At 34.5% G+C, this 13,695-nt stretch overlaps 1 protein-coding gene across 1 annotated transcript in view; it reads left to right on the top strand.

The window, feature by feature from the left end:
* The window catches only part of LOC125367465 (sperm flagellar protein 2-like), a 47,603-nt gene extending 38,579 nt beyond the window's left edge, over positions 1–9,024 (top strand). Inside the window, exons 9-10 of the mRNA XM_048368138.1 lie at positions 1,396–1,583; positions 8,451–9,024. Coding sequence (XP_048224095.1) covers positions 1,396–1,583; positions 8,451–8,634 — 372 coding nt within the window. The 3' untranslated portion in view covers positions 8,635–9,024. The remainder of the gene's footprint in view (positions 1–1,395; positions 1,584–8,450) is intronic.
* Positions 9,025–13,695: the final 4,671 nt, after the last annotated feature.

The following is a 13,695-nucleotide window of genomic DNA, read 5'->3' on the forward strand; positions in this document are numbered from 1 at the left end:
AGCAGCAGCAAAACAATACTAAACCTTACATAGAAGCCTCTTGTGAGATAATCATTTAAGAATGGTATGATACAAAATATTTATTCTCAGAAGATGGTTGGGTTAATTTTTCTCTGTATATTAAGAATTACTAATATCCTCACTTTGAGGGAACCGGTGCTCAAAGAAGCTGAAAAACTTGCCCAAATTCTCATAGCTTAAACTTGAAATCTGTATACCAGGTAAGGCTTGAATTTGACAACAGAGCTTATAAAGCCAAAATTTACTTGTGTTTCTACTCATTGGATCAAGTTTTATGGACCAAGTCTACTTTCTGGGGCAAGCTAGCACACAATCAAATTTCTTAAGTTTGCCTCAGCTTTCTGCAAAGCCACATTTGCTCATTGGAATCCCATCCACTGAGTACTGTGTTATTCTCAATGGAAGGAGGCTAAACTTGACATTTTTACTTAGTATACGGAAAGGTTTCCCAAAACAAAATAGCAGTACTCTCCAAGTAGAAGATAAAAACAAACATTTAAATATTTCATTACTTACTTTTATTGTTTTTTGTTTTGCCTTTTAAAAAATTTTTATTGTAAAAGTTAAAATTTCATTATTTTCAACAGAAGTAGATGTTTCTATAAATGAGGGTTAAATTTTGTTAAAACTAACACTAGGGGCTTAACATACTTAATATTTATTTTCTAATGTATGATTATATCAAACTAGTAGAATTGGGGTATTTTCAAAGTAGCTTCTAAGTACAAGCCCAAATCATGGACTTTTTATACTGAAAACACAAACAGTAGTCACAGCAGAGGCGCCCCTATAATGGCCCCCACGGTGGTGGTGAGGAGAAGGCTGTACTTGCTATCTGACACAGACTGACACTCGTCAATTTCTCTGTGACTCCTGACTGCTGGTAACAGGACATCTTTCAAAAAGCCTGAAGTTCTAATTTATTGCTTTCCACTATGGTCAGTCAGACTATTTTTCACCATATTGTATTTGGTTGATAAAATAAAGGTGGATATTTCCCACACTGCCTTTGCTATCATACTCAATATTTAATATAGTCAGGAGAAAATGTTTCTGATTAATCTTTTCCCTTATCTAAGTTATTTTCATTTGATTTAAAGGCTTTTTGGGCTGTTGACTTAGGACATCATTTTCTTTTCATTTTCTTTTTCTTTAAGTAGCTATACAAAGGATTTTCCATTGAGCAAAGTTTATGAATACAGCACATCGTACTCAATGTCATCTCTTTCAGTATTCTTCCCCACCCCTTCCAATCTCACACTTTCCCTCAATGTGTTTTTTTTTAATTTTGTAAAATCTGCATTGAATTTTATGACTTTATCTCTCCACTGTTGGAGAATGATAATGACTTTAAATATGTTTTTGCATTACTAGGCTCTGGCAAAACAAGCCAAGATTGATTTTGAAGAACAAATCTTCAGAGAAAAGGAAATTCATGAAAAGATTGCTGTAGAAAGGGCTCAGGCTCGTTATGAAAAGCATTATACAATTTGTGGAGAAATTTTGGATCAAATACTTGATTTGTCCACTAAAGTGGCAGACTACCGGATGCTGACAAATAAGTAAGTAAAGCTAGTATTGTGGAAACATCTCAAACAATGAGCAAGGTAGGATTGCACTGTCAATTGGAGGATTCTAAGGAAAGAGAGGTAAAAATTCCATGGGACAAAAAGGACTAAGAAGTAGTGTCTAGGAGAGCATGCTTATTGAGTTGATTCACCCACCAGCTAGCATTATTTGAGGTCCATGTGTATCTTTTACCATGTGAAAATTGTATCTAAGTCATTTGCAACTAATGAAGAGAATTACAATAGTTTATATGAAATAATTGAAACTTTCCAGAACAGTGAATCATCTGATGATTGTTTTATTAATTTACAAATAAATGATTTACCTCCATTTCATCTTATCTGGAAGGAATCAATATACTTTCAAGGAAATACCAAAAGATATTTTTAAACTGAATAAACCAAGGAAAATTTAAATTAAGACAGGATGTTAAGAATAAGGAATCATAAATTTGTAAAGGTTTATCTATGTGGCCTTGATTATAGTAATCAATAAAGTATTCTCTAAATAATGAAAGAAAAGAATAAGGAATAAATTGAAACACAATTACATAGATATCAGTAGATTTCCGAGGTACTGCAACTGAGCTTGCTACTTGGCAAAGGACAAAAGGAAATGCAAACTGTCACATTAGTTCCATTTCCATCCTAGACCCTAACACAATATAAAGCTTTTGCTGCCATTCAGTTTACATCCTTCAGTTTCTCATGTGATCTCAGGAAATACCAGACCGTAGAGCTGATATAGTAGGGAAAGTCTTCAGCACTCTTGCAAGCAAATTTAGTATTTAGCTCATAGGCCTATTTCTTGTGGAATCCTTTGCTGCAATTTAAACGGGATGACACTTCAGAAGACCTAAATGAAAGCTATTCCATCAGAACAAAGATAGCCCTCAGGCCTTCCTGGATGTGGTCTTCTCATGAACTTGCAATGAAAGGAATAAAAGCCAATTACCCATAGGATCTGAAGATAGGAGATAGAAGAGGGAAAATATCTGTTCACTCTGACTTGTAAAAAAGGGTTTGCCCCAGTTGTTCCACTCCTGTGGCCAGTGTCTAGTCCACAGCCATATAAACTCCACTAAATGAAATAGAATGAAGACATTTTGAAGATAAAACTACAAAACTGTAAATCAAATTAATTATACCAAAAAACAAAAAGTCTTGAAGGAATGAAGAGGCTGTTTAGATTCATATAATTCTAAATACCACAAAATTATAAAAACAAATTTATGAGGAAGTTGTCACAGAGATCATCATAAAAGATTTTTAAAAGGAAAAGTCAATGACAGACTAAAAGGCAAAAAGTGCAGAATAAAAAGACTGATTTATTTAAATGAATAAGGGCACATAATTTAAAATTAATAATTAAAGGCAAATCTCATTCTTTTCTGGGACAAGGGAATAAATGTCTGTATTCCTTCTATTAACAACTAAACCCCTGGATATTATAAAATAGATGATAGGACTGATAGCTCGAGAGATCTGTGACTAGTCTTCAGAATGAGAAACAGTGAGAAACTGGGTTTTCTTTTGGCCTCTGGTAAGCCAAGTTCTACCTGAATTTTCTAGCAGCAGATATACCACTTGAACAGCGTGCTCAGGGAAGGGACAGGATAACATGGTGAAAACTTTTAGACAATAACAGAATAAAAAATTTTAGATAATGACTGTTCTATTCCATCCAAATCTACAGATTAAAAATGTAGCTTCACATCTAGTAATGCCAGAATGCCTTATCTTCCATCCTTTCAAAGCTGTCTCAAGAGACTCCAATGCAGCTACCAAGGTGGTGGCTGAAATAAATGAGGAAGCATAGGCCCCTCTTGAGCATGGCAGGGCCTTCTTTCCACCAAGAAAAGCAAATGAACAATTATAAACACATCTGACTCAAATGGTGACAAATTGGCTTCAGTCCAAACTTTAGTCATAGCACAGACACAAAATAAACAAGAAACAAATGACAATTTTATAACTGAAAATACAATAACAAAAAGAAAGAGCTCAATAGCAGAATAAAAAAAAAGATAATTATGTAAAACAAGAAAATAGACTTCGGAACATAAAAAGGATGAATTAGACTGAAAATAATTAACAGAGCCTTGGGGACTGGCCATTCATGCTCTGTTGGTTTGTTTTCCATGCCGTAAACACATTGTAATTAAATTTCTGAAAATAGAAAAAGAAAATATCATCAAAACACTCAGGGGATCACAACAGTTATCTTTAAGAGTAAATTAAAATGACAGGATTTCTCCTCAGAAACCCTGGAGACCGGAAGGAAGGTTCACAGTGCTTTTCAGTTGCTGGAAGATTCCTGTGCTCCGTGGAAATACACTTCACGGATGAAGCAAAAATCAGTATTGTGATAGTAACAAAGAAAATTTGTGGCAGCATACTTATACCCTCGAATGAACAGCTGAAGGATGTTCTATAAACAGAAATAAAGTTACTTTTCAAAACAAGAACCTGAGGAAGTCAGAAAGGAGGAAAGACTCAGTGTGCAAAAATATAAGCAAATGCAATAGAATTTACTTTTCGTTTTGTGAAGGCAGTTTAGCAGTTGAAGCAAAATTGCTAACACAGTTTGATGGAATTCTGATTGTGTATAGAGGAAATATTTAATACCTGTTTCATAAATAAATAAAAGTAAAGGAACCTAAAGGAAATTGCTATCATTATGAGAGTAATAGATGGAATAATGCCTAGCACAAACAGATACATTCTAAAACATGGTAGGAAGGAAACACAATAAGAAAGGAAAGATACAATAAAGTTGCCTATAAGTAAAATTAAAAATAAGCAGATGAACAAAAAATGTAAAAAATGATAGAAGCAAAGAACTGACTTTTTAACAAGATTAATGACTGAAAAACCACTAGTAAGAAACAGAGATGGTAGGAATTATTAGGGTCAAGAATAAAGCTCAAGGGGCTGGGAATATGGCCTAGAGGCAAGAGTGCTTGACTCATGTACATGAGGCCCTGGGTTTGATTCCTCAGCACCACATATACAGAAAATGGCCAGAAGTGGCGCTGTGGCTCAAGTGGCAGAGTGCTAGCCTTGAGCAAAAAAGAAGCCAGGGACAGTGCTCAGGCCCTGAGTTCACGGCCTAGGACTGGCCAAAAAAAAAAAAGAATAAAACTCAAAATATGCCAGTTGGTCCTTTAAACATAAAAAAGGCTAATAAGAAAATAGTATGAATAATTGAGCACACTTAAATGTGTCAACTTGGAAGAAATGGTCCAATTTTTTAAAAATGCACAAATTGCTATTAATTACCCAATGAAATTGGTTATTTGTCAGACTTACCTTTATTAGGGGCATTGAGTTTGTAACTTAACAACTCTCCCAAAGAAAATCTAATCTCAACTCAGTCCATTGGAGTATTGTTCCAATAAACATGTGCCTCTAGAAAATAGAAAAGAAAGATTGCCTCCCCAATTTATCTTACTTGGCCAATATTGTCCCGATGCCAGATAAAACCAATTGCAAAAAGAAAACCAGAAACAATAAAGGAAACCCATAAACCATTATTACTTGCAAGAGGTTTATAATGAAAAATTAAGTAGTAGAATTTGACTGATAAGAATTATGTGCCAAGCTGAATGTACTCTGGAAATGCAATGATGATTTGAAATCAATCAATGCATATTAACAGACTAAAGAAGAAAACTGCATGCCTATGTGAGTTAATACGAAAATCATTTAACCAATTCCAACATCCATTAGTAATAAATGCTTTCTCAAAAGAGAAATAGAGAAGAAACCTTCTGCCCTTTTCAAAGAGTGTCCATACATAATAGTAAAACACTGACCCACTTTCCTCTAAGACTGGGGAAAAGTTCTACCCACTGCCACAGGGAGTTAAAGGAAAACCAATCAGACAGAAGTAAAGAAATAAAAGTTTCCTCTATTTGCAAATGTCATAATAGTTTATTTAGAAAAAAACAGAAAAGCTACAGGACATTAGCTAAAACTAATTAGTGGCTCAGAATGTTCAAAGGACACAAGATAAATGTGAAAGTAACTTATATGTACATCATCCATGAAGATTAAGAATACAATACAGTCATGAAATTCAATGCATATCCTATACAATTAAGAAAATTGAGAAATGAGTAGATTTGGGAAGGATAGGGAGAATGATGAAAGTGGTGACATTGATCAAGATGAATTGTATTTATGAACTGCTTTGTTGAATGGCAACTCCTTTGTAAAACTACTTAAAGATAATAATAATACTAATAAAATACAATGACATTTATAATTGCTTAACAACACAAAAACTGTCTTTAAATGCACAGGATGTTTAGAGAGAAATCTAAAGATTCTGTAGAAAATGACATATTGACAAAAATTGATGATGTACTATGCATGTGGAGAAATGCTGAGTTCATGACTTGAAAAACTCAAAGATGTCAATTCTCCAAAACTTAATACAGATGTATAATTAATTCCTATCAACAACCCAATAAGAATTTTCATGGATAGATACAAGTCTATTTTAACATTCACATGTAAAGCAAAGTAATTAGTCTAGTTTAAATATTTGGAAATGAAAAATGGACTGAGAAGAATCAATTAACCTACTTTTATGACTTACAGTATAACTGTAGTAATCAATAAGTGATGCTGACAGAGGGAATGACAACAAAGACCAACAGAATATAATGGAGATTCAAAAACAGACCCTCATAGAAATGCCCTAGTGATTTTTGACAAAGATTCAAAAGCCATTTGAAGGAAAGATAGCCTTTACACAAATAAGACTACAACAATTGGTTTTGCATAAATGAAAAAAATAAAAAATTTTAAAGGATCATTGATTACCCACATACAGTATAAAATTAATTTAAAATGGATCCTAAGACTACATGTAAAAAAAAACTATGTAACTTGTTTTAAAATGGAAAATCTATAGACTTTATAAAAAGGCAAAGAGTTCTCAGACCCTAAAGCATGATCTATGAAAAAAAGTAGCAAATTGGACTTCAAATTGTTGTTCAGCAAAAGATTAGAAATTTATAGATAAACTCAACCTTGTCATAACTGAAACTTTTGCAGAGCAGAAGATTAAAAAGTTATGCAGAGTTGGAGAGAATAGCTGTAAGCTGCATGGACCATCTGGACAAAACCAAACCACATAGCCTGTACCTTCAGGCAAAGCTATTTAAAGTTAAGAAGCTCATTCTTAAATGGAAAGACATAGTAAGCTTTTAAAGGGACCTTTTTCAATAAGATAGCATTTATTCCTCATTTGTTTACACTTTGAATTAATAATTGCCTTACCAGACCAGGCTGATTTGATGGAATTTAGATCTTTGGAGAACGTGAGATAGTCACACATATTCAGAATTATTAGGAATTCCAGACAAGGTGAGAGGAAGACATTCAGATTACAGAAGCCATAGCAGGTGGTATTGGTATTCACGAGCATTTTAGATGGGAAGCAGGAGGACAGAGTTTTGAAGAGGATGGAAATCAGGAGCAAGAACAAGGAGATTGATTTCTATAAGAGTATGGAAACTATTTGCCATTTTGCCTGATTTTATCCTCCAATCTTCACATGTAGAATTTTCAAATACAGGTTAGATGGTTGTGTTTTTTTTTTCTAATATTTTTCAAGTAGGTGGACTACTTTAATAGATTGTAATCACCAAGACTGAGAACCTCTAAAAATGTGCCAGTAGAATCATTACTGAAAAGGAATGCTAAAAGTTCTAAGGAAGGACATGGACAATTTTAGTTCTTAAGCCTTGTGATAAATGAAGGATAAAGAAGGGAGACGAGGTGTGTGAATACCAGACCACTGATCAATCCTACAGCCCTTTAACCAAGAATATTCACTGGGACTGCACTCATTAGATACTGGCTCCCCATCTCCTTTCTCTCAGCCCCAGGTGGTCTCTAAACCTTTAAGTACATCTTTCTAGGTGGTTTATTTAAAAGAGAACAAACAATGTCCTTTTGTGTCTGGATTACTCACTTAGAATAATCTCTTTAAGGTCTATTCAAATAATAGCATGTTCCGTGGTGCACTGTTTTAAGTTGTAATTTCAAATTCTAGACCAACTGCTTTTAGAGACATTGTTGAACAATTATTAGGTTCTTTCTTTCAAACACATTTTTCCTCCTGGAACTATTTTCTAAGTCAATCTATCCTGGTTGTCTCTTAGTTGTATTTTACGATTCAGCTTAGGAGTCATTTCTTCATAGAAATTTGCCTTTAATCAGTAAGTTAAAATGAAATCATATACATGTATCCTTGTTGTAAACTTCTCACTCAGATCTCTTATATATATTTGTATAGTTCTTGTTGGCCTCTTCCTAGAGTTTGTTCAGATAAAACATGGAATTACATTTGTATTATGTCCCAGTTGCTGTGAACTATATAAAATATAGGTGGTTTCAATGAATACAAATTACTTATTACCACTAGTCTTTTTTATTGCCTGTGCTGTAACAGAAAAAAATATATTTAAAACTAATGACCAGACTTAGAAAGCCTTCGGTTTCAAATTTCTATCCTGAGATCAAATGACTATGAAACCTTAAATTCCTAACATTGGTGTTCTCCTATGCACCATGAATAGATGGATTGCTTCCCAAAGGTTCTTTAAGAGAACAGCTGTTTTATTTATGTGTAATTTTCAACAGAAAAAGCTAATTTGGATGTATCATCTATCTAATACCAGTCATTACCAATGCACCTATGTTAACCTGTAAAATAATTTCTAAGTCATTGTTTCTAATTGTCTGAAGAAAATAAGTCAAATATATACAACAGTAAGATGTACAAGGATTGAAGTATGTATTTTACTAAGCATTGACTCACTTCTTATTTATTTTTTGCAATAGTCTGATTCCATATAAGATGATGCATGACTGGAAGGAACTGTTTTTTAATGGAAAGCCCATATACGAACAAGTCAGGCCAGGGCTCCCTAGGACCTCCTCAGGCCAACTCATAGAACTGGAGAAAAGAGAACTGCTAGATAGCAATGATTATGAAGACTACAAGGTACATAATGATATGGAATAATTAGAGAGAATGTAACATAATAAATTCTTTTCTCTTTACCATTAATTTTGTAATATTACTTTATTTCATTTGTACCTAATATCATATTTGCATTTTCCATTGAGTTGATTTATATTGATAGTACTAACTTTGTATGTTTTAAGTATTTGCAATCTATTATCTGTTATTTATAATCTGTTATGTTTTTCCAAAGAATAGAAGAACAATCTAAAAATAATCAAGCATAATACATTGGGCCGACAGATATCAAACTTTTAAATAGTTCATTAGCATTTTCATTGTGTGAGTTTTCTATCTTAGATTCAAAGACCATTGTTATGAGGCATCTTAATGTAGTCCTTGTAAATAAGGTATTATTTTTATGAGCAAAATGGAAGAGGTGCAAGTTAAGATTTTATCAGTAGCATAAATTTGAATTTTTATTGAAAAATAAAAAAGAGCCAAATATGCTTTTTATGTTTTGCTTATCAAAATTATTTTATTTTTGAAAAATTGCATATTTTTGTGAAGGTGGCTATGATACTTAATATAGTATACTCTATATATTATATAATATATGTATATATTTAATAATTGGAAAGTTCCCAGCACAAAGAAATGGTAAACATCTTAGGAAATGGAAATGTAGAAAACAGCTGTCAAGAGGCCTTTGAGATTGAACAATTACTGGCTCTGCCAACTATTGAACTGTACACCTCAAGTGACTAATGACTTACATACTAAGAGACACAATTTCCAAACTTATGAAATGACGATAATAATAATATGATTGGCTCACTTTATTGTTATAAAAGTAGTGCATTTCTTTCACCACTCACCTCTCCCCACCCCACTCAATCTCACCCTTAGAACTGGAGATGTTTCATATTCAACATACATATGTGAAAATGAAACTAGGAAAAGGGAGGGGAAAAATGAGGTTGGAAGAAATAAGGAAGAATGATGAAAGGGGTGGCATTAATCAAGATGCACTGTACTCATAAACTGACATGTTGAAGTGAAACTCCTTTGTATAACTACTTTAAAATAATACTTTTTCAAGTTGTAAAAATTATAGTTTTGGGATACATGTTGTTAGTAAAATTAGCCATGGAATGTACAGTGAGGCATTTAGGATGCAAAAAGAAATTCAAGGAATACATGTGTATTTTGTTTTGCATAGCTTTAAATTATATTATGATTATTTTGTTAGTCTGAACTGTAATGACACATGATAAAAGGTTTTGACAATTGAATTATGTTGATCATTTTAACTGACCGATTAAAACATTTATTTGGTATATTTTTTCTGGCTCATAGAATATTTGTTTCTCAGTTATTTCTTAAACAGCTTAACATAGTCTTTGCTTTTTTGTTTTCATAAATCAAGAGGCCTGATAGGCCACAGTTTAGCAAAGATTTGTATTTCTACCTGCTTCTCTTGCTTGGGAAATAGTTACCACAGGAACATGTCTTACCCACATCCTGAAGCAGCTTGTATGTTTCTTTCTCAGGAAATTGTAAAGTTTTGTTAGGAGTTTGTGAAGGCCTAGGAGCAGTTTATTTTGTGTAGTACTTCGTGCTTGCTTGCTAGAAAGGAAGATTTCCTTAGGGTTTCTGATACGTGTTTACATGCTTTTTTCCTTCAGTGGAAAAATGTGTACTGTACCTTTTTTTCATTATTTTATTCTCTATTTTTAAGTGTGTGTGTCTCAGGAACTTATCCTAAATATTCCTATATATGAATTAAAAATAAATGTTTTAATTTATAAAACACATAACCTGTTGTGAACTGTCTGTCAAAAAGATACAGAAGGGCCAAGGCACCCTGGCTCAGATAGTAAGCAAGTATTCATATTTGCTCTTGCTGAATTCATTCATGATAAATGTATAACTTAGCAGTTAGTGTTAAGTAACCCCGTACCCCTGACATACTTACTGATGTCCATAGTCAGTATCCCTAAATGATACACCTCAGTTGTGAGCCATGCTTTGCAGAGTTCATGCCCTGCCCGGAGTAAGCTGGCATTCTTAAAACTTTAAAATCAACAGATTTGTTTTATGTACACATTAGATTTAGCCAACAAATATTTGACTGCCATTTGTTTCCATTGTTTTCTAAATCATCACATTTTTTAACATAGAATAGCCACGTGAGGAAGCTTTATCCAGAGGATGGTTTTTCTAGAAATAGTTTGTCTCCTAGTGAGAATGCCGGAGCAGCTTCACGGAACAGATAGATCCCACCAGAAGGCCAGGCCATTTCTGCAGAGTAGTGATAATGAGTTCTGTAGTAAAGACTGGAGAAGGGCCCTGAAAACCCAGTGCACCGTAAGGTACAACCAAGAGATCCAGGAGAGCCCCATGAACAGCCAGTGGTTAGCAATTATCAGTGACTTCACCTGGGGCACCACTGACTCCGCCAAGGCCCCAGTGCAGATCCTTCCTCTGGATCTTAGCTGAAAATTAGTCCTCCTCCATAGCCTTTTGTTTTAATATAAGCTGCTTTCTAGCAGTTACCTGTTGAAAACCTGCTGTCCGCTCTCTACTATATACTGGTTCTACATCCAGAGAATGAACCAGTCACATATCAAAAATACTTCAATTGATTGATCAGCTCTAGGAGCTTGGGATGGAGACATGGAAACAGAAGACTTTTTTTTTGTTAGTTTTTGATGATTCTGCCTTCTTTTCTTTTTACATTGTGTATTCACATGTATATCTTCGGGAGGGTGAGGGGGAGGACACAGAAATGGAGGGGAAAAGTGTGAAAAGTACAGCAGTGGAGCTCACTGGACACTGATGAAAGTGAACTATACAACTTGTGAGTGGAGATGGAAGGGAAGGCCTGGGAGAAAATGAGGCAGAAGATACTGTACAAAAGGAAATGTACTCATTATCTGACTCAGGTAATTGTAATCCCTCTGTACATAACCTCTATAATAATAACGTAAATTAATTTAAAAGACTATTGAATCTGTACTGAACATGTACAGTCCTTTTTTATCTCTTGCTATTATTTCTTAAATATATTCCTAAAGTATAACTACTTGCATAACATTTACATGATATAGGTATTCTAATTAATCTAGAGATGATTTGAAGTATACAGGAGAATGTATACAGTTTTTATGAAAAAAGTACATTTTCTATAAAAGAATGAGCACGATGGATCTTGGGATTCACAAACAGCCCATGTATACCAAGAGACACTTGTACTAAAATATAATACTTGCAAATTAAAATAAGCTCACAGATGAGATTTCCTGAAAATGTAGACATATCCAAGTATCTGTAGCTGAGCTGTGGTTGGAATTATTATTGTTAGAAAGGATGTTTTTATCTAAAACATCATCCATGTTATTTAAATTGCATTGTAATAATTTTTAAATTGCTGTTATTTTTACTTCTAATGAAAAACATTAGAGTGCCCATCATTGTATTTGTTTGCTATTGATGACATAGATTAGAAAGAATTAGTTCTTGTTCAGACTGTATTCTATCTGGAACCAGGCAAGATAGAAGACAGTAAGGATTTTCTGGGCTTTCTACCATTGGTTTTTCCTATTTCTACCATTGATTTTACCTATTTGGTCAAATACAGGAGACAGCTTCTATGCATCAAGTTCACCTGAAACATGTGCTCAGGTTTCTTATTTGGTATTGTTGACTAGAATGCATGACTATAAACTTTAAAAGCTATATCTTGGCAGCTAATTATAGCAAGAAGGCAATGGCATTGGTTATCTGAAGAAACTTCAACAACATGAGGCAGGGCTGGAAGCCATAAACTCTCCCACTTGAAAGACCCCCAACCACTGCCCAGGATGCCAAGCCTGTCAGCTACAACTTCTGATACACTGGATCTGTACTAGTCTTTGAAATATTGCTCAGTGCCATGTCTAAGATTTTCTGGGGATAGCATGCCAGTATAGGCTTTAGCAATGAAGCAAAGGCAGTCAAAAGGGTACCAGTTGCTATTACTAAGAAAGAAGAAATTCTGTGTAGGAAAATTCTATGTGAGTTTTAGAGTTTAAAGAGATATACCAGGCTAGGGGTGTTGTTTGGTGGCTATATGCAAGGCTAGCATACATGAACCCCCGAGTTTGATCTCCAGAACCAGAAAGAAAGAAAGAAAAGAAGGAAGGAAGAAAGGAAAGTAGGGAGGGAGGGAGGAAGGCGGAGGGATGGAGGGAGGGAGGATAAAAAGGAAGGAAAGATAGAAGGATCAAGTTAGAGTGCCTACATATACATTGTGTGACTACACAGAAGTCCTATCTATACTTGCCTGCCTGATTATCTCTGGTTGAGCAATAGCAGAACATGGGTGAATTTAGAGTTCAAAGCTTCTGGAAAAGTTATTTTGTGCATGAAGATTATGTCATTAGAAATGATTGTGAGATAGACTATACATCCCTGATGAATAAAGCACAGTTGGAGCAGTTTATGGGCAAAATTTATTTCAATTCTCAGGATAGTCACCAGCAACTGATGGAATTAACACAGGGATTGAACTGAAACGAGGTCCAATGTGACATCTCTAGGATTTGGTGATCAAGAGAAATGAATCTTTAAATCTCTCCTACTTAACTAGGCTATTGTGTGTTTGGTAACTATGTTCTCAAAGTGTTCTGTTTAATGTTCTGGAGGTGCCAGAGTGGTTTAGCAGACCAAAGAATTAAACTATTTAGTGGTGACTAAGCTACTCTTCCAAAGGTCTCCTAAGTGAGTTACTTTGAGCACAAATGGACTCAAAAAGGTAGGCAGAAATTCCAGATCTCTGTTTGCATTGCATTTATCAGTGAATTCCAGCAGCACTGGAGTTAGCAATGGAGTTCTCAGTTCCTGAGTCCTAGTTGTCCCCTTATCAGAAACATACTAGGTAATGGACTATGGCCAGTTCAAATTCCCCTCCAAACAGAGGTAAACAGCAGATGGAGTTTATTGCTTTTTACCTTTTGTCCTTGGGGGGTGGGGTGGGAGTAGATGGCATGGGGGCTTGAACTCAGAATCTCACACTCGCATTCAGCTTTTTGGCCAATGCTTGTCCCTCTACCACTTGAGTGACACCTGGAGCTATTG

This window comes from Perognathus longimembris, chromosome 19 (genome assembly GCF_023159225.1).
Source record: "Perognathus longimembris pacificus isolate PPM17 chromosome 19, ASM2315922v1, whole genome shotgun sequence".
NCBI classification, from domain to species: domain Eukaryota; kingdom Metazoa; phylum Chordata; class Mammalia; order Rodentia; family Heteromyidae; genus Perognathus; species Perognathus longimembris.